We start from the raw sequence: 20257 nt of genomic DNA, 5'->3' as shown, positions 1-20257 counted from the left end.
GGTGACGAATGAACGTACCACTTCTATTATAACGTCTAAATTCAAACCTCATTGTTTGAGAAGCCTTTCTCGTGAACAGTCAAAATTTTCTTCTGAAGACGCAGAGTGAAGTTCTCTGCGAAACGTAAAGAATTTCACCTTATTTTCTTGACATGACATAAGCCCATGTCTATAAGTATAGGCCGTGAAAGCATCAATGGCAACAAGATGAACAGTTCAAAAAAAATATTCCGTGTAGCCTGTATGCAAAATTTAACACTTAATCAGTTAAAAGGTAACATTAATACCATTGCCTGTTGGTACCAGTACTCTAAAAAGAGTGAGTTGTGAGAACATGCACATTTGTTATGGGCATAAAAAGGTTTGTTTTTTAAAAATCATAATGTTGGACTTCAAATAGGTTACTATTCTGATTGTTGAAACACATAAAAACATGTGGTCTGTTATGGAAAGGGTGGAGCGATCTTTAAGTTATAAATGCTATTATATTGGCTGAGGGATATCCCGATGTTTAAGAAAATCAAGTCAAATCTGTCTGTAAAGGCGATAGTGGAGGGGGGATATCCCTCGAGGTCCAATGGTGCACGTTATGTAGCAGTTAGTGTGTTAAACATCGGGATATCCCTTCATAGGTCACTTTGTACCAGTGTAGATCATCCTTATGGGCTGTATGGAGATAGCTTTGCTTTGTTTCATTCTGTAGCTCAGCTGTTATTTGAGGGTACATAATTTGACATCTGCTGTATCAACTAGAGGTCCCCATCAGTATCTGTTATTGTTTCCTCTTACTTTTTTAAAAAAAAATTATAAAAATTGATATTTGTTTGTGGCGTCGACCTCTGTAGATCTTTTGCCTCTACTTGCATGAACCTGCGTGTAATTGTTATTGCGGGAGTGTAGCGTATTGAATGTGAGGAAAGGAATGTCCCCAGGCCAGGGATATTAATCATTTACAATCAAAAACCCCTGACCCGGCCAGGAATCGAACCCGGGGCCACCGGCTGACAGGCGGATGCGTTGCCCCCACACCACGGGTATTGTCATTCATCTTTCCTGTATGACCTCCTTTGGTAAACTTATGTTCTATTCTGCCTCTAGGTTTTCTGAGGTTAGTATTTCATTTCTTCCTGGGGTTTAAATGGGTATGTATCAAGGAGATAAAATTCAGGCTCTTTATTAGCTGTAGATGACAATTTAATTGTAAGCAAGTACTTCTAGTTCTGTTGGCATTTGTTGTAGCTCAGTTCCACTTCCATGTATTTGCAGTTTTCCATTACCCTAATTACTCATCTACGTTCTGTATTTGTTCCAGCTCTGTGATCCAGAATGAAAGAACAGTGTCTTCCAGCAATACTGCAGCTGACGGTTCAAGTCCTAAAGCTCTTGCCCGTGGTCTACGGAATAAATTGGTGAAAGGACCTAACGTAGCCAAGGAATCCAAGCAGAATTCTCCGAAGAGTGGTCGCAGAAGTGAACCAAACAAACCGTCCCCCAAATTATCGCATAAAGGTAGCAGTGGTGTAAGTGTAAACAAGGAACAGAAAGATAGAATTGACAGTCAAGATATTGAACCCAGAGTACCTCAGACAGTTGGGATAAATGGGGACGACTATCAGTATACACCTGCTTTAGAAGTGGACAATCCTATTAAACAGTCTAAAATCTCTAACCTTAATTCTAGAGCTGAAGAAAGTGCGCCTGTTGCAAAGCCTAAGAAAATGAATGAACAAGTTTTAGGTCCAATGGTGCCATTGCGGGGTCACCTAATTGTTGGACCTGCCCCTGGAAGTAGTATACCAAAGCCAATGGCTGCCATCAAGGGTACCAGTAAGCCTAGTAAAGACGAGCGACAAGAACATCGACCTCCAAGCCCTATAAAGCCTGTGCAATCCAAACAGTCGTCCGGTGATGTGTTGCCTCGTCAGAAACATTTGGGGTGGGACGAGAACACTGGCAGTGTAACTGTTGCTCTTGTGTCACCTATGCCTAATATGGCCTCTAGTGAAAGTGGCTCTAAAATGAGTGAATCAAGTAACTCAAACTCAAATTCTACTGGTCAGTCAAACTCATCAGATAGTAGTGTAATATACCGTCCTAGTTCCGAAAGTGGTAGTGAAATGGGAAAGACTCCACCAAAGAAAATAGAAACAACCTTTGATAATATGGACAAGGTAAGTTGTTTTTCTTTCTCTCATAACCTATGCAGGTCACATAAGTCTTTTGTCAAACTTTCAACATCTGGAACTAATGTTGTATAAACCATTAAATCCATTCAGTTTCTAAGGAGCCATGTAATTTTGACAGTTGTGACTATGGCTAGATGGACATTTTTAAACACATTGTTCGTCTGTTGAATATCATAAGAAATGTATACACAGAGTGGTGTGCAGTATGTTGCGGCTAGATGCTACAGAAGTTATTGTGCAGTATTGAAATACAAAGCCGCCCTGAAAGTCACAGCGCATAACTTTCAGCAGCTACACGTTCGTCAAGTAATGTAGTGTTCAAGTGACCAGGTCGATCGCCAGTTTCTCTTCTGACACTAAAAGCCATACGCTAAATAAATTAAACAAGATTAACATCATACAGCCTAAAAAGTCTCCAAACACCCATTGTACTTCGTTCGAAAGATGTCAGCCGGGTAAATAATAGGATGTTGGATCTCCCTTTGCTCGTATTACAGCATTCTTCTCTTCAGTGTAGGCTCGCCACTAACTCCTAGTAAACATCTGGTGGAATTATTTCCATTCTTGCTGGAGCATTGTGAATACTTTAGAAGTCCGTTACAGTAGAACCTTGATTTTACGTTCCCAGAAACTGCGCGTTTTCCCGTATTATTTGTTCAAATTACATTGTCCCATGAGCATCCTAATTAAATCACGTTGTAAAAATCCTGCATTATCCGTTCCTCGAAGAAACTATTTCTCGGATCAACCATCCAGAAGTTTTAGTCCCATCAACACTAAATCCTCGATCACGCGTTTTTCAAGAAACTGTACCTCATGAAAGGACGGCTACGGCATACTTACGGATTTTTGTGTTAACGTTCCGTCATTGCAGAAATTTGAGGTGGTACTATACCGGAAAAGCGATCAGTGGATGAACTTGCATAAGGGACCATCTTAGCATCGCATTCGGGTGGCATAGTTTAGAGAATCCTCGGAAATCGTAAAGCAGATTGTCCGCAACAATTGGAAGGAGTTTCGTCAAATGTTCATACTTGCAAAACGTTTACATTATGTCCTTTTACTTTTTTCGAGTGTATCGCCGAACAGGTTTTTGGCACTTCCCTCAGGACACTGTATAGTCACTGGGCTTTCAGGCAGGAATCGAAACTGCTCCTTTTTAAGTAACACAAATTTAGTATTTTATTATCGTATACGATTATGTTATAGAGACCAGAACACATGTTGCACCTTACATACATAAAGCCATGGGAGGTTTTGGAATTGCCTATTACTGTTTTGGTCCTAATATAAGACTGGGAATTTCACGTTTTTGTGTTACAATGTTAACCACATTCGTTTTATTTGTGCATGTTACATTTAAAAACTTTGTATCGTTTCACACTTGTACCGACTTGTACAGTGAATGTGCTTTCCAGCTGAGCTCAAGATCATGAATAACCGGAATTTCAGAAAAGTTAAATGATATTTTTTCTCGTTCCAATTTGATTGTGATTAGTGACGGGCAGGATTCGAGAACTTGGGAATCGATACTTACATTCAAAACCATGTTCTTCAGTTCAACATAACCTTTAAAAGTCGATGTATGCCTAATTTATGCGGTACATGATATCCGTAAACTGACTATGAACAGTATACTGGTGTTATAATCTATTAGCTTCATTTCCGTATTGATTGGTATCACAGTATAAAGATAATTTAAAAGTCACCACCTTATCAATGCACAGATTTATTTACTTCAAAATTGGTAAATTAGGTCAAGACTGGTTTTGATCCCTAAGGGATCATCTTCAGTTGACACACATATAAAAAAGATATTTACAAAAACATCACATGTAAAATATTAATCTTTTAGTTAATTCAATTGAGTCAAAAAAAAAAAAAATTGACTCAATTGAATTAACTAAAAGATTAATATTTTACATGTGATGTTTTTATTACAAGTTGTCCATTTCATGACCGTATCGATGTTTAATCAAGAAGTAAGTATAAATAACCACCTAATCGATACTTTATTAATGCCTCAGGCAAAATTGAATAAAATTAAAACTTACAGGACATGTTTCAACCACTTAGTGGTCCTCTTCAGCTGTATAAATAAAGAACTGAAAAGAAAAACATTATGACAATAAGCACAAATAAAAGTTCTTTGGTGACTCCTTTGATAAAAATGGAGGTCATCAGAATAGGTCATCTTGCCTCTCGTTCTTGTTTGGAAAAGATGTTTATTCTGTGCTGTCTAGAGGGTCTGTCTTTGAGCGCGACCTGGTGAAGTAACGATGTGATACAGTTTGAGAGTTCATGGAAAGCTCTGGAGAGAAGGGAAGTAGAGTTTTATCGTCATCTAAAATAACATGTGAGGGAGGAGGGAGATTGGGCTGTGCTTCTGCGATGTCGTGTTTGATTATATCTCTTGTTCATCTAGTCTGTTTCATGTCTACCCATTCTAAGTATTTGCTAATATTCTCATATAAGATGTTTTTATGCTCGTTTTCGTTGAGATTCTCTTCACCGTTTTCCAATTTATCAAGAACGATGTGGATGTTTTCCAGGTTGTTCATAAGATTACCTTTATTAATCATACAGATAATTTGAAGGTCCTCTTTTATATTGGTGAATTTGTGGTTGGACTCTTTCATATGGGATCCCATGGCAGGGAATCTTTTGTATCTTTCAGCATTGACGTGTTCTTGATATCTAATTGAAAAGTTCCTTCCAGATTGTCCCACGTAAGTTTTTTTACATTGAGCACAAGTCAGCTTATAAATACCCGATTCCTGGAATTCGTCATCATTAAGTTTATTATGACTAAAGAATCTATGTTTCGTGTTGTTTGTAGAGAAGGCTACCTTGGTATTGTGTTTCTTGAATAAGTTGGTGATTTCGTAAATCTTCGGGTTATTAAAGGTGAATTTTACATATCCTTTTTCTTTTTCTGAATGCTGTTTAAGTTTAATTTGTTGTTGGTATTTGCATTTAGTGATGATTTTATTGATGAATTTCAAACTGAAACCATTATGTAGAGCCTGTTGACGAATGAAAGAAAGTTCCTTTTTTCTGTCTGTTTCTGTTAGCGGAATTTCAAAGGCTCTGTTGACGAAACTATAATAAGCTGATTTCTTTTGCGAGATGGGATGTAAAGAATCACTTTTGATAGTAGTCGGGGTAGACCTATAATTAATTTTCGGAGAAGCCTCACATACAAAATATCCCAATTTATTCATAGGTTCTTAACTCATAACTACGTATTTTATACCAAATCTTCGATAAAAAACTCCAAAGAGTTCTGCATTGCTATTAAAGATTTAAAGTTAACTTCATCTCGTGTAACAAGTTCCTTCGACATCAAGGACATGTACACGAACATTCCTGTTAAGAACACCATTGAGATTATAAAAACGAATTTATTAATTCACAAACGTATCAGTATACCTGAAATAGAAAACTTCATTACTATCTTGGAATTCGTTTTGAACCACAATTTCTTCTCTTTTAATAATAAAATATATCAGCAAGATGGACTTCCATTGGGAGCGCCGGCTTCTGGAATTTTAGCTAACATTTACCTCGACTTTTTGGAACACACTCAGATTGTAGGTCACATTAAAGGACTCGATCTCTGGCTTCGATATGTTGATGATACCTATGCCATAATTAACAAGGAAATAAATGATAGTCACAGTATCCTCAGTACTTTGAATAATTTAGACCCAAACATAAAATTTACAGCTGAAGAAGAAGAAAAAGGCATACTCAATTTTCTGGATATCCAAACAATTCGTAAAGACAACCATTTCCAATTTAAAATATACAGGAAACCCACTTTTACCCCGACTACTATCAAAAGTGATTCTTTACATCCCATCTCGCAAAAGAAATCAGCTTATTATAGTTTCGTCAAGAGAGCCTTTGAAATTCCGCTAACAGAAACAGACAGAAAAAAGGAACTTTCTTTCGTTCGTCAACAGGGTCTACATAATGGTTTCAGTTTGAAATTCATCAATAAAATCATCACTAAATGCAAATACCAACAACAAATTAAACTTAAACAGCATTCAGAAAAAGAAAAAGGATATGTAAAATTCACCTTTAATAATCCGAAGATTTACGAAATCACCAACTTATAATACCAATATAAATGGTCCGTTATTGGACATTATAAATTTTCCAGCTAACTCATTCCTGGTTGCCAGCGCCCTCGTGTGCTAGGCTGGGCGAAACGCTGGCAACCAGGAATGAGTTAGCTGGAAAATTTATAATGTCCAATAACGGACCATTTATATTGGTATTATAAATTTACTCATTCGGAACAAATATTTCAGATTCCCTATGGGAATCAGCATCTATATCATCACCAACTTATTCAAGAAACACAATACCAAGGTAGCCTTCTCTACAAACAACAACACGAAACATAGATTCTTTAGTCATAATAAAGCTAATAAACTTAATGATGACGAATTCCAGGAATCGGGTATTTATAAGCTGACTTGTGCTGAATATAAAAAAACTTACGTGGGACAATCTGGAAGGAACTTCTCAAATAGATATCAAGAACACGTCAATGCTGAAAGATACAAAAGATTCTCTGCCATGGAATCCCATATGAAAGAGTCCAACCACAAATTCACCAATATAAAAGAGGACCTTCAAATTATCTGTATGATTAATAAAGGGAATCTTATGAACAACCTGGAAAACATCCACATCGTTCTTGATAAATTGGAAAACGGCGAAGAGAATCTCAACGAAAACGAGCATAAAAACATCTTATATGAGAATATTAGCAAATACTTAGAATGGGTAGACATGAAACAGACTAGACGAACAAAAGATATAATCAAACACGACATCGCAGAAGCACAGCTCAATCTCCCTCCTCCCTCACATGTTATTTTAGATGACGATAAAACTCTACTTCCCTTCTCTCCAGAGCTTTCCATGAACTGTCAAATTGTATCACATCGTTACTTCACCAGGTCGCGCTCAAAGACAGACCCTCTAGACAGCGCAGAATAAACATCTTTTCCAAACAAGAACGAGAGGCAAGATGACCTATTCTGATGACCTCCATTTTTATCAAAGGAGTCTCCAAAGAACTTTTATTTGTGCTTATTGTCATAATGTTTTTCTTTTCAGTTCTTTATTTATACAGCTGAAGAGGACCACTAAGTGGTCGAAACATGTCCTGTAAGTTTTAATTTTATTCAATTTTGCCTGAGGCATTAATAAAGTATCGATTAGGTTGTTATTTATACTTCTTGTGATGTTTTTGTAAATATCTTTTTTATATGTGTGTCAACTGAAGATGATCCCTTAGGGATTGAAACCGGTCTTGACCTAATTTACCAATTTTGAAGTAAATAAATCTGTGTATTGATAAGGTGGTGACTTTTAAATTATCTTTATACAGTATACTGGTGACCAAATGACAATGGAAGATAAAGTAAAAAAGGGATTTCGCCATCATGTTGGATGCTTTTGTATCTAATGTGCTTTATTTTATTAGATTAGAGAATTAAAAACTACTTGTGGTCAATTGTTGTTTGGCTTGGCGTTTCTGGTATTAGATTTTTCGAAGAGTTTGGCTGATCAAGATAACTGAACTGAAAGAAGTTTTCGGAGGAAACTGACAAAGTTTCCCTGGTAAAACTGAATGTAAAGTTTCGAGATTTTTAAGTCGCATACCGTAATTAATTTAATGTTTGAAGGCGGCCCCGCAGTCTAACTTGCCTGCCTTTCACCCGGAGGGCTCGGGTTCAATTCCCGGCCAGGTCAGGCATTTTTACCTAGATATGAGGGCTGGCTCCAGGTTCTCTCATTTACGATTACCTTTAATTGATAAGCTATTTAATGGCGAGATGTCGACCCCAGTCTAGAGAGCCAGGAATAACGACCGAGAGGATTCGTTACACTGACCATGCATTGCCTCGTAATCTGCAGGTCTTCGGACCGAGCACCAGTGCTTGGTAAGCGGAAGGCCCATTGGGGCTGTAGTTTGGTTTGGTTTAGGGGTGTTTGTAAGATTATATTATTATTATTATTATTATTATTATTATTATTATTATTATTATTATTATTATTATTATTTGCATATAGACCATGTTGGATCACACGTTACATTTATGATTTGCCTTTCTAACAGACCATATTGCTTTCATTCTTTCACTGTGTGCCTGTTTCCTTCTGACCACTTAGTCCCTGATCTTTTAGGGACTTCATTCTCTGGCTTTACGACCCAACTATTTATCTTGTGATGGTAAATGTTTCTGTTCAGTATTTCTGATGGTTCTATCTGGGCCTTTTCCAGATCATTTTTAACATCTTGTATCCATGGTACGTTCATCAGTTTTTCAGTATATGTCAAAATCTTGTGGGTTAGCCTTGAAGACGATAGTCTGTGAACGTGTCCATAGAATTTCAGTCTTCGTTTTCTAACGTTTGTGGCAAGGTTGGACAGTCTTTCCGTAGCTTTACGTGATTTGAGTCTATACCCTTCTTCTTTTTTCTCTGGGCCCAGAATTTGCCTCAAGATCTTCCTTTCCTCCTTCAAGATGTTTTCCAGATCACCTTTATTATTAATTATCAAGATTTCACTTGCATACAGCACTTCAGGTTTAATCACCGTATTATAATGTTTGATTTTTGTATGGTTGGACATGCATTTCTTGTTGTAGATGTCACGGGTTCTCCAATATGCTCTTTTGAGTTTTTGTAATCAAACTTTCTGTGCTTCCTTTTCCAACCCTGTTGGTTCTAGGATCTCACTGAGATATTTAAAGTATGGAACTCGTTTGATCTGTCCATATTTTGTTTGTAATTCCTGAATGTCAAATTTAGTTCAAATAAACTTGGTCGTCGTAATCTATAATCTTCATTTCCGTATTGACAATTGCACAATTAAAAATAGGAGAGGATTTCCACCAATCAATACTTATTTATTGTACACATTAAACTACAGGACCGGTTTCGACCTCATATTCAAGGTCATCTTCAGCTGAACCATATATACATATTAATATAATGAAGCTTTGATTAAGATTGTGGTGTTGAAGGAATGCCATATGATGATGATGTACATTTAGTTACATACAAATGGGGCACGTCTTAGCGTGAGCTGGCGTATATGTCATTCTGTGCAATATTGCAACTGTATGTCTAAAATGTTGAAGGTCTTAAAACTAGTGTATAAAACACGTCTTTTCCTAAACTAACTTATATATATGTACAAGATAAAAACAATACATAAAAACACTTCATGTACATGAACATTCGTTCTTGCTTGGTGGTCAATACATCGACTAACTTCCGTATTTAAGTCTTATTCACAGTTGTACACTTCAGCTGCTATTCATAGAGTTTGTAAAATTGCATGGATAAAAGTTTTGTCTTCCTGTGCGTATGTGAGATAAAACACTTTCAATTTAAAAAGGGTGCCAAATGTATGGATGAAATTCAAGTAAAATATGTTCAGCTCTGCTGTGTGTGTTGCCCTTTTATAAGAACCAGTTCATGTTTACTTATTGGCGTCCGTAAATCTGGGTGACATTGGTTTCAAAGTAGTGGCTCCTTTCCCATTTGTAGCTGTGCAATGATGTTATGTTTATCTGTGGAAGATAAGATTGAGTTATAAATGATATTGTGCGGAGGAATGTCTAAGGGTTATGTGTGTGAATTGGAATATGTACTTACTGTTGTTGGTGTAGCTGAGTTGTGTTTGACATGCGAGCTTGTAATGTACTACTTCGTGTTCTTCTTGGGCTTATGCTAGCTGCTGTGAGGGGAAGGAAAGGAGGGGTAGGGAGAGTTGTTGTTGTAGGGGTAGGGATGGAGCTGGGTGTGTTGTTTGGTGTTTTTCTGTTGCTTGTTGCATTGTGTTTATCGATTAACTTAAGGTAAGGGTTTTTTAAGGCGGGGATAACTGTATTGATGTTAGTTTTTTCTGTGATTTCATTTATGTTGTAATTTGGATTGGTGTACTGATCCAAAGTGATGTAGAATTCTTCTGTTATGTTGAGCAGGGGGCCTTTGGGGTTTATGTTTAGGATTTGCATATTGTTATCGATGTTTGTGAAACTGTGTTTATAGTCTGCGACATGTTGTCCTATTGAGGAAAAATGATTGTGTTTCACTGCATTTATGTGTTCGTTATATCGGGTTAGGAAGTTTCTACCGGTACGTCCGATATAGCTGGTCTCGCAGTTATTACATTTGATGCGGTATACCCTGAGTGGTTGTATTTGTTGTTGCTGTTGATTGTCCTGATATTGTGTATGATGTTGGTACTATTGTGTGTAGTTCTGAATGCTATTCTTAGGTTATGTTTTTTAAAAATGTTAGTTATGGGGTATATGTGTACATTGTTGAAAGTGAATAGTGCATAGTCTTTCTTGGGTTCGTTTACTTTTGTTAGTTTGGTTTTGGGTTGGGATTTTATTTTGTGAATGATTTTGTTAACCATGTCTTTCTTGAATCCATTGTTTTTAGCTATGTCATGAATTAATTGTAATTCTTTGTTTAGATCTTTTGTTAACGGTATATTGAATGCTCTGTGTATCATGCTATAGTAGGCTGCTCTTTTGTGTATGTTGGGGTGAACGGAATCCATTTTAATTGTATTTGAGGTATGCGTGGGTTTTCTGTATATTCTGTAAGAAAGGTGGTCATCATGTCTAGTAGTCGTTATGTCCAGGTAGTTCAGTTTGTGATTGTTTTCGGATTCCATGGTAAATTTTATATGGGTATCTATTGCATTAAGTTTATCTAATATATCAGTTTCATTTGTGGACCTATTGTCGAGGATAATAAAGATATCATCAACAAATCTACACCAAAAAAATATATGGTCTATTTCATCAACAAAATAGACCATATATTTTTTTGGTGTAGATTTGTTGATGATATCTTTATTATCCTCGACAATAGGTCCACAAATGAAACTGATATATTAGATAAACTTAATGCAATAGATACCCATATAAAATTTACCATGGAATCCGAAAACAATCACAAACTGAACTACCTGGACATAACGACTACTAGACATGATGACCACCTTTCTTACAGAATATACAGAAAACCCACGCATACCTCAAATACAATTAAAATGGATTCCGTTCACCCCAACATACACAAAAGAGCAGCCTACTATAGCATGATACACAGAGCATTCAATATACCGTTAACAAAAGAAGATCTAAACAAAGAATTACAATTAATTCATGACATAGCTAAAAACAATGGATTCAAGAAAGACATGGTTAACAAAATCATTCACAAAATAAAATCCCAACCCAAAACCAAACTAACAAAAGTAAACGAACCCAAGAAAGACTATGCACTATTCACTTTCAACAATGTACACATATACCCCATAACTAACATTTTTAAAAAACATAACCTAAGAATAGCATTCAGAACTACACACAATAGTACCAACATCATACACAATATCAGGACAATCAACAGCAACAACAAATACAACCACTCAGGGGTATACCGCATCAAATGTAATAACTGCGAGACCAGCTATATCGGACGTACCGGTAGAAACTTCCTAACCCGATATAACGAACACATAAATGCAGTGAAACACAATCATTTTTCCTCAATAGGACAACATGTCGCAGACTATAAACACAGTTTCACAAACATCGATAACAATATGCAAATCCTAAACATAAACCCCAAAGGCCCCCTGCTCAACATAACAGAAGAATTCTACATCACTTTGGATCAGTACACCAATCCAAATTACAACATAAATGAAATCACAGAAAAAACTAACATCATCTTCAATACAGTTATCCCCGCCTTAAAAAACCCTTACCTTAAGTTAATCGATAAACACAATGCAACAAGCAACAGAAAAACACCAAACAACACACCCAGCTCCATCCCTACCCCTACAACAACAACTCTCCCTACCCCTCCTTTCCTTCCCCTCACAGCAGCTAGCATAAGCCCAAGAAGAACACGAAGTAGTACATTACAAGCTCGCATGTCAAACACAACTCAGCTACACCAACAACAGTAAGTACATATTCCAATTCACACACATAACCCTTAGACATTCCTCCGCACAATATCATTTATAACTCAATCTTATCTTCCACAGATAAACATAACATCATTGCACAGCTACAAATGGGAAAGGAGCCACTACTTTGAAACCAATGTCACCCAGATTTACGGACGCCAATAAGTAAACATGAACTGGTTCTTATAAAAGGGCAACACACACAGCAGAGCTGAACATATTTTACTTGAATTTCATCCATACATTTGGCACCCTTTTTAAATTGAAAGTGTTTCATCTCACATACGCACAGGAAGACAAAACTTTTATCCATGCAATTTTACAAACTCTATGAATAGCAGCTGAAGTGTACAACTGTGAATAAGACTTAAATACGGAAGTTAGTCGATGTATTGACCACCAAGCAAGAACGAATGTTCATGTACATGAAGTGTTTTTATGTATTGTTTTTATCTTGTACATATATATAAGTTAGTTTAGGAAAAGACGTGTTTTATACACTAGTTTTAAGACCTTCAACATTTTAGACATACAGTTGCAATATGCACAGAACGACATATACGCCAGCTCACGCTAAGACGTGCCCCATTTGTATGTAACTAAATGTACATCATCATCATCATATGGCATTCCTTCAACACCACAATCTTAATCAAAGCTTCATTATATTAATATGTATATATGGTTCAGCTGAAGATGACCTTGAATATGAGGTCGAAACCGGTCCTGTAGTTTAATGTGTACAATAAATAAGTATTGATTGGTGGAAATCCTCTCCTATTTTTAAACTTGGTCTTCTCGAATGAGATTTGTAGTCCAGTTTTCTCAGCGCATTCCTTGAGGACTTCAGTCTGTTTGATCGCTGAAATATCACTGCCTGTTAGTATCGCTAGGTCGTCTGCAAAAGCTAAACAACTAACCTTTATGTCATCGTTCTTTCGGCCAAGTTGAATGGGTTTCTGCTTCTGAACTTTCAATTCCTTCTCCCATTCTCGACTGACTTTGTCTAGAACAAGGTTGAAAAGCAGTGGTGACAATCCGTCACCCTGTCGCACGCCGGTCTTAATGGCAAAGGGCTCCGATACTTCACCCATGAATTTCACGTTGACTTCGTTTCCGTGAGCGTTTCCTTGATGAGTTTTAATGTCTTTGGGTCAAGCCCTTGTTCTTCTAAGATGTTAAAAAGAGACTGTTGATCGACCAAATCGTACGCTTTCTTGAAGTTGACGAAACTACAAATAATCGGAGAGCTTTGGGTTTCTCTATATTTCAATATTGTCTTCAAGTTAAAAATTTGTTCAACACAGGACCGCCCAGGTCGGAAACCGGCTTGATATTCTCCAATTTTGTGTTCAAGCTGTTCTTGTACTCTTTGAAGAAGACACGCGGAGAGAATCTTGTAGGTGACTTGAACAAGAGAAATCCCTCTGTAGTTATTTACATCGGTTTTGTCACTTTTCTTGTGTACCGGATGGATAAGTCCACATTTCCATTCTTCAGGTAAGTTAGCTTTTCTTTTTTCCAGATGTCCATGATTATTGGTATGAGCTCAAGTGTATTTGGGCGTATATTCTTAAAGAGTTCTGCAACTATGCCGTCTTCTCCAGACGCCCTGTTATTTTTGAGTCTGAAGATGTGTCTCTGGATTTCTTCTTTGGTAGATGGTGGAGATTCAGGGTTTATGTGTACAGGAGTTTCTTTGGCCCATCGTAATGTTGGCTTCTGGCAATTGAGTAATTCAGAGAAATATCGAACCAACTCCTTACAATTATCCTGGTTAGACAGTGCGAGTTTTCCGCCTTGTTTTCGGAAGCATAAATTCTGTGGGGTGTATCCACGGATTCTTCCTGCGAAAGTCCTGTAGAAGTCTCGCATATTGTGATCTCGGAAATCTTTTACTATAGATTCCAGTTGGTCCTTCATGTATCTCCTCTTCGTTTGCCTGATTACTTTTGACACTTCCTTCCTTGTCTGAAGATAATGTTGTTGGGTCTCGAGTGACTTCTTACAGTTATATTTCTGAATGGGTGGCTATATTTCTAGAAAATAGAACTCGGAGAATTAGAATAGACAAAGCTTTATTTGACCCTATAATAATTAAGAGGGGAATTCCTCAAGGCAGTATTATTGGACGTTTATGTTTTCTTACATATATCAATGATATGTGTAAAGAAGTGGAATCGGAGATAAGGCTGTTTGCAGACGATGTTAATCTGTACAGAGTAATAACATAAGTTACAAGATTGTGAGCGGCTGCAGGGTGACCTCAATAGTGTTGTAAGATGGACGGTGGGCAATGGTATGATGATAAACGGGGTTAAAAGTCAGGTTGCGAGTTTCACAAATAGGAAAAGTCCTCTCAGTTTTAATTACTGTGTTGATGGGGTGAAATTTCCTTTTGGGGATCATTGTAAGTACCTAGGTATTAATATAAGAAAAGACCTTCATTGGGGTAATCACATAAATATGATTGTTAATAAAGGGTACAAATCTCTGCACATGGTTATGAGGGTATTTAGGGGTTGTAGTAAGGTTGTAAAGGAGGGGGCATATAAGTCTCTGGTAAGACCCCAACTAGAGTATGATTCCAGTGTATGGGACCCTCACCAGGATTACTTGATTCAAGAACTGGAAAAAATCAAAAGAAAAGCACCTCGATTTGTTCTGTGTGATTTCCAACAAAAGAGTAGTGTTACAAAAATGTTGCAAAGTTTGGGCTGGGAAGACTTGGGAGAAAGGAGACGAGGTGCTCAATTAAGTGGTATGTAAAATGTATATAGGAAAACATTTAAATTTATTTCCACCTATTCAATACAATACAAGATGTTGGCATTTAAGTTAAAACATTTTTTAAATGTGAGACAAGTTTCACCTCATAATGTGAGGCATCTTCAGTCACTATCAAAACCCTATTATTTTTGTCAGGCAACAGACGGCATACATACAACACAAGGAGTAAAAACGTTAGTGATCACTAGTATCCTGATAACGCTTCACACAACAAGTCAAACGGGCCAACAACGCCATAGGTAAGCACCAACATCTTCTCTCCAACAACACTTTGACAAAACCTTCCCAAGTTTCTTTTCATTCTCATCAAAATTAACTACATTTTTTTCTTCATTTCAGAACCAACCAATCACAAAAATAATTCAACAGCCCCATCAAACTTCCATAATATCTTCAATAATATAAATTTTCCATTATCAGTGTTTTGAAAATATATTGTCATTCAGATGAAGAAAACAACAGCCATTCAACCTTCGCATCAAAATCATACCAACGTAGAGAATAACAGCTCACCATCATTTCTACAAACCTTACTTGGATGACTTAAAATAAATTAAGCTAACTATAAACTTCGTGTCAACACAATCTCGCCGAACAAATCTATATATAACCTATGAACTGTTGACCATTAAACATCACGGGCAAATATACGCCAACGTTAAATAATAATGGCCCAGCAAATTGGAATGTTTTTCCTTTACATTTTATATTCAACAGTGTACTTTATTTCATATTTATTCACTATATATTAGCATGTTATTTTACTTACACTTCAAACATTGACTACGGCTTTAAGCCATCAACTGTCACTTATAAGTATATGACACCTCCAACTTTAAGTGTACCTCCTAAGAATTTACTAGTTTTCTAAATATCATTTGAATGTATTGTATATCCTCACTGAAATGTTTTTATATGCCTTCCACTATGTGTTAGATATCTAGTATTGACTAAGGCTTCAAGCCATCATCTATGCTACTGTACCATCAAATGACATTCTATTCAACAAGTGAACTACACATGAGTTTATCATTATATTAGATTTTTAGTCATTCATGAACATTTTTACAATAACTGTAAAATTTTTATCTCGTCTTCAATCATCATCAAACACATTTTAGAATAAGTTTAACCTGTTGCCTGACAAAAATAATAAGATTTTCATAGTGACTGAAGATGCCTCACATTATGAGGCGAAACATGTCTCACATTTAAAAAATGTTTTAACTTAAATGCCAACATCTTGTATTGTATTGAATAGGTGGAAATAAATATTAAATATTTTCCTATATACATTTTATGACACTTCCAATACGGACGAAAATGAATTTCATTACTTGTAATAAGTGGTATGTTCCGAGCTGTCAGTGGAGAGATGGCGTGGGAGGACATCAGTAGATGAATAAATTTGAGTGGTGTCTTTAAAAGTAGGAAAGATCACAATATGAAGATAAAGTTGGAATTCAAGAGGACAAATTGGGACAAATATTCGTTTATAGGAAAGGGAGTTAGGGATTGGAATAACTTACCAAAGGAAATGTTCAATAATTTTCCAATTTCTTTGCAATCATTTAAGTAAAGGCTAGGAAAACAACAGATAGGGAATCTGTCACGTGGGCGATTGTCCTAAGTGCAGATCAGTAGTGATTGATTGATTGATTGATTGATTGATTGATTGATTGATTGATTGGCTCTCTTCCGCTTTTCCAGTGCTTCTTCACATGCAGAGTCCCACCAAGGGTGTTTCGTATTCTTCTTCAATAGAATAGTCTATTTAGCTCTTGTAACGATCTTGTCCTGGAACTGTTGCCAGGTGTCCGCCTTTTCCTTTTGCCGTTCTTCTTTTTTGTTAGTTTCCTTTATCTTTTTCGTGCCGAACTTCTGAAGATGAGATATCTTGTAGTGGATTCTTTTCGGGGTAAATTTCACTTTGATACGCACTAAATAGTGGTCAGAATCAATATTAGCTCCTCTTTGAACTTGCACATCATGAATTTCTTTCTGTAAAGGATGTGTGATGGCTACATGATTAATCTGATATTCTCCAAGAGATTATAAAGGTGATCTCCAGGTCTTCTGTTTTCGACGGTGCTTCCTCAGAGAGGTGGACATTGCCTTCAGATTGTTCTGTTGACACAGCTCAATAAGTCTCATGCAATTCTTGTTGGTGAATTTATGAGCTGGGTATTTGCATACGGTCTTTTGGTATTCTTTTTCCCTACCAATGTCTGCATTGAAATCACTTAGCAATATCTTTGTATCTTCTCTGGGGACTGCTGCCAAGATTTTTTTGAGATTAGACCAGTGTTGTTCTGCTTTCTGCAAGTCCTTATTTTCAATGTTCGTGGGGGCATGTACATTAATTATTGTATATTTTTTTGTTCGCACATTGTACGCGCATGGTCATCACTCTATTGTGTATAGGAGTGACTTCTTTTATCGAATCAACTATGCTTTTGTGAACTACAAAGGCCATACCCAAAAGAGGGGTGCCACCTCTTCCTATTCGTTTGTCTGTTTTACTTTTGAAAATTACCATAGTCTAGTGTGTTTTCATCCGTAAGGTGTGTTTCCTGAAGAGCTAGTATCTGTATCCTTTGTCGATCTAGTTCTGATGTTAAGGTGTGTAGTTCGCCTGGTTGTAGTAACGTGTTAATGTTGAAGGTCCCAATGTATGTGGGTTTCTTTGATGGTAGTTTGTCAGAGAACTCCGACTTTCTCTGTGATCGTGGTAGCCCAGGTCCCCCAGAATCTGAAGACCTGGTTGCCGTCCATGGACGGGTGGATTGGTTACCACCTGGGGTAATTCTGTAGTTACTCTCACGAATCATAATTGCTTGTAATCAACGATTAGTCCAGTGTTTCCACTGAGAGTTTAGGACCAGGGATTACTAGTTCCTGGAACGTAATTTTTACAGCCGTACCTACTAGGTAAACAGACGCTGACCACTTTACCGCTCGATCCAAGCCAGGCGCGATGTGGATTTCATTTTTGGTTCTTCCGCCCTCTCTGCCATTGAGACATAAGTCCTCATCTGCCATCGAAGCCGTTGACCACAGTTCTATTCACCTCAGTTGATCCGCGAGTGCTTATTTGACTAGGTCTTATCCGCACTTGTCCTGTATATCTACAGGAAACTTCCCCTATTAGCCATTGGGACGCGCCGTGTCGGGGTTGAGAGCCCCATCCCAGTGTCTCACGCAGGGTTATGGTTAGCTTGTACTCAGTTCGGAACTAAACCCCACGTGAACTGACCAGGTAACAATGTAGTATGCTGTCCAGTACAGAAGTGTCGCATTGCCGGTCTTAAAGATGGCTGACAATAGTGGCCGGCTGTGTGACCTAGGTAACACCGAGAATATAAAGAATAGTGCATATCTTATTCAAGGTTTTTATGGAAATAATGACAAAGGAAACCAAAAAGGGGGCAGTTAGGTCAAAAGTGTTATTCAGATATATGGAGTGACCTCTAGATAGTGTTATTTATGGAATAATTGCTGCAATTACCAAGATGGCGGACATTTATAGCACAGAATTCATATTAAATATTACCCCAAAAACAATATTATACAAGAACAAAATCACACGCTTTTAATACCAAAAATTAAACCGCTATTATTCCTCGGAAGCCACAAACGAAGTACAGTTCTTCTGTATGAGCCGATATAAGGCGCAGCACCATTATACATTTCATTTCATTTTTGTGATGTTTAGACAAATTGTTAATGGTTCATTCATTCCTGGATTTTCCGTTTTACTGTGGTGTACATTTTTTTTTTTTGTGGTACCTCCAAAAATGGAGAATCGAGGTTGCACTGTATAATGAGAATTCATAACAGCAAAAAATTTACTCGCTATAGCAGATTGTTGTTATATCCGATTTTTCATAAAAGTCTGAAGAGATTTTTTTAAATGTATGAAATGGCAATCAGTTACGGCAGTTCAGAACTTACTTTTTTGGAGATGATTTCCGTACTGTGGCTTACTCATTAGTTATTTTCTAATTTCAATAGTATTTGAATGCACATATTCAATTTCATTCTTAAAAATTGTAATATCACTCCATAGGCTTCTTACTCAAACAGCATCATATAAACAAACTTAACCATGTGTGAGGTGGTGATGGTGGTGGTGATTATTGTTTTAAGAGGAAGTACAACTAGGCAACCATTCTCTGTATAACACTAATCAGAGAGAAAAAATGGAAGGGACCCGACACTTCGAAAAATGAAGGTGTTAGGCAAGGGCAACGAAGGGCATGAAAATGAAAGACTCCCTAGGCCTTGAGTGCTCTAATACCGTCGGGGTCGCAGAAGAACAAGAGTTAACTAAGGGAGGTCGGATAGGATATATGAAAGTGAGGAGCCTGGCACAAGTAAGTGGAAGCAATGCAAGGACTCAGCTAAGAGCCCCGCGGTTGCAAATCCACGCTCCCAAGCTGAGAGCCCCTGGGGCCACTTTTAGTTGCCTCTTACGACAGGCAGGGGATACTGTGGATGTTATTCTACTGCCCCATCCACAGGGGGTTGATTCAAAAGGGAAGAGATCTTGGCTCTAAGGCAGCTGATCCATAAGCCCCATTCTTGCGTTAGCAGCATGGGGGTATGCATTATCATGGATCATTAGCAGAGCTGATCAAAGCACCTTATTTGCACAAGAATGAAATCACTCCACTTTTACTTATTTGGGCATATCCATTACTTACCAATGTTGCTTAACTGTTTCCTCTATTTAACGCATACATGTTTCCTTACTGACCAATTTCTGAGTTCATATTACACACTACTGCTACCTCGTAGCTCTCCTGTCAGTAATTGCAGTGTTGTCATTTCTAAGTCTTATAACAACCTGAGAATAAGAAAGACTTGCAAAGAAAACCAGCCTGTCATATGGAATGTTACAAATGATTAAACCTCTTGACATTATCCTTACAAATATTTTGCAAAACGCCTCCGAGATCAAAGGAAAAAGTATGACAGTTAAGTGCAAAAGAAGTATATGTCTGTCAAAATACTGTTGCAGGTTTTTAAGGTCCTTAAAACTAAAATCACTGCTCAGAGAAGTAGCATGTTTTTCTGTTGGCTAAATTTATTAAGGTACAATTTACAATTTAGACTGGTTTATGTATAACTCAGTTCTGCATAATTCTGCTTTATACATGGATTTTTGTAGGTCCTGACAAAATATAACTTAAAAAACATGTTAATTAAACCTCATTTGTGCAAAACGAATTTATGTGTA

The 20257-nt window shown here is 37.1% G+C and overlaps 1 protein-coding gene across 1 annotated transcript in view; it reads left to right on the top strand.

The window, feature by feature from the left end:
* The window catches only part of sick (sickie), a 501196-nt gene that overhangs the window by 6459 nt on the left and 474480 nt on the right, over positions 1–20257 (top strand). The window contains exon 4 of the mRNA XM_067143723.2: positions 1313–2171. Coding sequence (XP_066999824.2) covers positions 1313–2171 — 859 coding nt within the window. The remainder of the gene's footprint in view (positions 1–1312; positions 2172–20257) is intronic.

The sequence above is a fragment of the Anabrus simplex genome, chromosome 3, assembly GCF_040414725.1.
Source record: "Anabrus simplex isolate iqAnaSimp1 chromosome 3, ASM4041472v1, whole genome shotgun sequence".
Lineage (NCBI taxonomy): Eukaryota > Metazoa > Arthropoda > Insecta > Orthoptera > Tettigoniidae > Anabrus > Anabrus simplex.
This window is presented reverse-complemented; position numbering and strand designations above follow the sequence as displayed.